The sequence below is a fragment of the Zingiber officinale genome, chromosome 8A, assembly GCF_018446385.1.
Source record: "Zingiber officinale cultivar Zhangliang chromosome 8A, Zo_v1.1, whole genome shotgun sequence".
NCBI lineage: Eukaryota > Viridiplantae > Streptophyta > Magnoliopsida > Zingiberales > Zingiberaceae > Zingiber > Zingiber officinale.
The window spans coordinates 69,147,148-69,149,683 of record NC_056000.1 but is presented as its reverse complement, the minus strand read 5'-3'; the positions used below and the strand labels follow the sequence as shown (position 1 = coordinate 69,149,683).

General features: G+C 44.9%; 1 protein-coding gene across 1 annotated transcript; it reads right to left on the bottom strand.

Moving 5' to 3' along the window:
- Nucleotides 1-1,413: 1,413 nt before the first annotated feature.
- On the bottom strand, nt 1,414-2,055 carry LOC122010949. Its single transcript, XM_042567409.1, has one exon. The coding sequence runs from the start codon at nt 2,053-2,055 to the stop codon at nt 1,414-1,416; it is 642 nt and encodes a 213-aa protein (XP_042423343.1).
- Between the last annotated feature and the right edge of the window lie 481 nt (nt 2,056-2,536).

Below are 2,536 nucleotides of genomic sequence, written 5' to 3'. Positions count from 1 at the left end.
ATCGCGTGCCACCCTTTTTCCCTTGCCTTTTGAAGAGGAAGAAGAAGAAGTCTTCCCTTGCCTTTGTCGGCCCCCGACACATTTCCTTCGCCAGATTCACCGCTTCCTCGACAAAGTCTCTTCAAGATTTGCGACATGATGTGCAAGGTGTAAGTGGGGATGGATCTTGAGGAGGGAAGAGAAGAAGGCTTGAAGAAGTGTTAGATCTAGATGCAGATCTAAGGAAAAACAAACTCTAGAGGTAAGGATTTGGGGTTTGATGAGGAGTAGTGGAGAGGAGAAAACTTTTGGGAGAGAAGGAGATGGAAACTAAGGCTTTTGGAGGAGTAGGCGGTGCACACGGGTAGGGGCACGACCGTGTCTTATAGACACGATCGGGTTAGGTGGGGATCTGCACGGTCGTGACGATTAGCACGGTCTCCTCTTTTCTCCCCTCGGCCAAAGTCGCACGACCGTGCCGACTGGCACGACCCGTTCCTTCTTCTTCTCAACTTTGATTGCACGACCATGCCAATTGGCACGACCTGTGTCTCTTCCTCCACTGTTCTTCTTGCACAGCCTTACCAATTGGCACGACCAGTGTCTTTTCCTTCTCTGCACAGGCCACACGGCCGTGCAAGGTTGCACGACCCGTGGCGTTTGTCCCTCTGTCGGCTTCGTACGACCGTGCGAGGTCATACGACCGACTCCTTTAAGCGCACAGTGACTCGCCTTTTTCCATTTTAGTTCCTCTGACGCCTCCATGCCCATGAAACGCTCACGACCAGCTTGTGGAGGCTCTGCACATCCTGAAAATGAATACCCAAAAATAAAGAAATAATAAAAGTACTCGACTTGAACTTACTTAGAGAAATAAAATGATAAACTGAATGATGAACTAAAATGAAAAACCCTTAGGTTGTCTCCCAAGAAGCGCTTGTTTTAGGTCTTTAGCTCGACCCCGTTTCAGTTAGTGTGGACTAAACCCATGGAAGCACAACTCTCCTCCTAGGGTTAATGCTCTAGTCTGCACTTCAGTTTCGCTCGTGCAGGAAAAATGTACTTCTTACTGCTTGCTGGAGGGGACCTCTCTTGGAAACTGCACTCCTCGACTTTGTGTATGTTCATCTTGCTAGAATTTCCCTGAGAAGAGGGATCGCAGATAGAAGAATCAGATAGATCAAATTCAATCATTTCTTTGTCGATCTCCAAGGATAACTTGTGACTTTTCACATCAATGAGGGATCCAGCTGTGGTAAGGAATGGTCTTTCAAGGATGATCGGTATCTTGGGATCCTCCTTCATATCCAAGATAATGAAATCTGTGGGAATGATGCATCCGCCTACTTCTACTGGCACGTCTTCCACTATTCCCATTGGGTATCTTCATGAATTGTCAGCTAATTGCAATGTCATAGTAGTCAGTTTAATGTTCTAGAGTCCCAGCTTCTTACATAAGGAGTACGACAGTAGGCTAACGCTGGCTCTCAAATCATAGAAAGCTTTCTGTATGAATTCAGGCCTAATTTTGCAAAGTATGGAAAAACTCCCTGGATCCTGAAGTTTTGGTGGAATGTTTGCCATAAGTAGAGCGCTACAACTTTCTATTAATGCTACGATCTCGAAGTCGCCCTTCTGCCTCCTGTTAGATAAAATACCCTTTAAGAACTTTGCGAACTTCAGCATTTGGTACAGTGCATCTATCAGTGGTATTTCTACGCAAATTTTCTTAATCTTCTTCAGGAATCGGTTGAACTCTTCATCCTTCTGGGATGTTATCAGTTTTTGAGGGAAAGGAATCGTCTGACTTTGTGGGGGAATTTGAAGAGCTCCTTCAACTTTCTTAGTGACCTCCTCTCCATCCTTGTTCTGGATCTGATTAGGAATTAAGGAAGAGGACTCTTCCTCTGAGTCAGGTCCTTTCTGAGTAATGATTTGGGGGTCTCCCATAGTTCGTTCGCTCCTCAGCTCTATGCGGTTGCAGTGTTCCACTGGGTTTATATCGAGCTTTCCTGGAAATGTTCCCTGTGCTCTTGAAAAAAACTGTGCTATCTGGGCTATCTGGCTGTCTTGCATCTTCTGATGTTTTTTCTGAATCTTCCAATCTTTGAGTCAGTTGCTTGATCTCATTCTTCATCTCTTTTTGCTCTGAGAGAGCTTCTTCAAGTATTTTTTCGATTTTGGATTGTTGTGAAGGTTGCTGTTGTTGATAAGTTTGTTATCCAGATGAGTAGCTCTGTTGCCCAGATTGATAGCTTTGTTTTGTTGGCCCTTGGTCCTGATTGTTCCGGTATGATAAATTTGGGTGATTCCTCCATCCTGGATTGTATGTGTTGGAGTATGGATTATTTTGCTTCTGGTTGTAACTGACTATTGCATCGCATTGCTCAAGTTGGTTTATCTGCGCTTGTATTGGCCCTAGGGAGCAAGTATCTTGAGCATGATCCGTACTTCCACAAGTTTCGTAAACACAAACTATTGCATTTGTCATGTTGTTTCCCATGGCCTCAAACTTCTTGGTCAGAGCTGTTGGGGCAATTTCCCTAGGTCAAGTTTG

Coding starts and splice junctions, on each gene's coding strand:
- LOC122010949 (XM_042567409.1), bottom strand. CDS start 2,055: ATGCAAGACAGCCAGATAGCCCAGATAGCACAGTTTTTTTCAAGAGCA.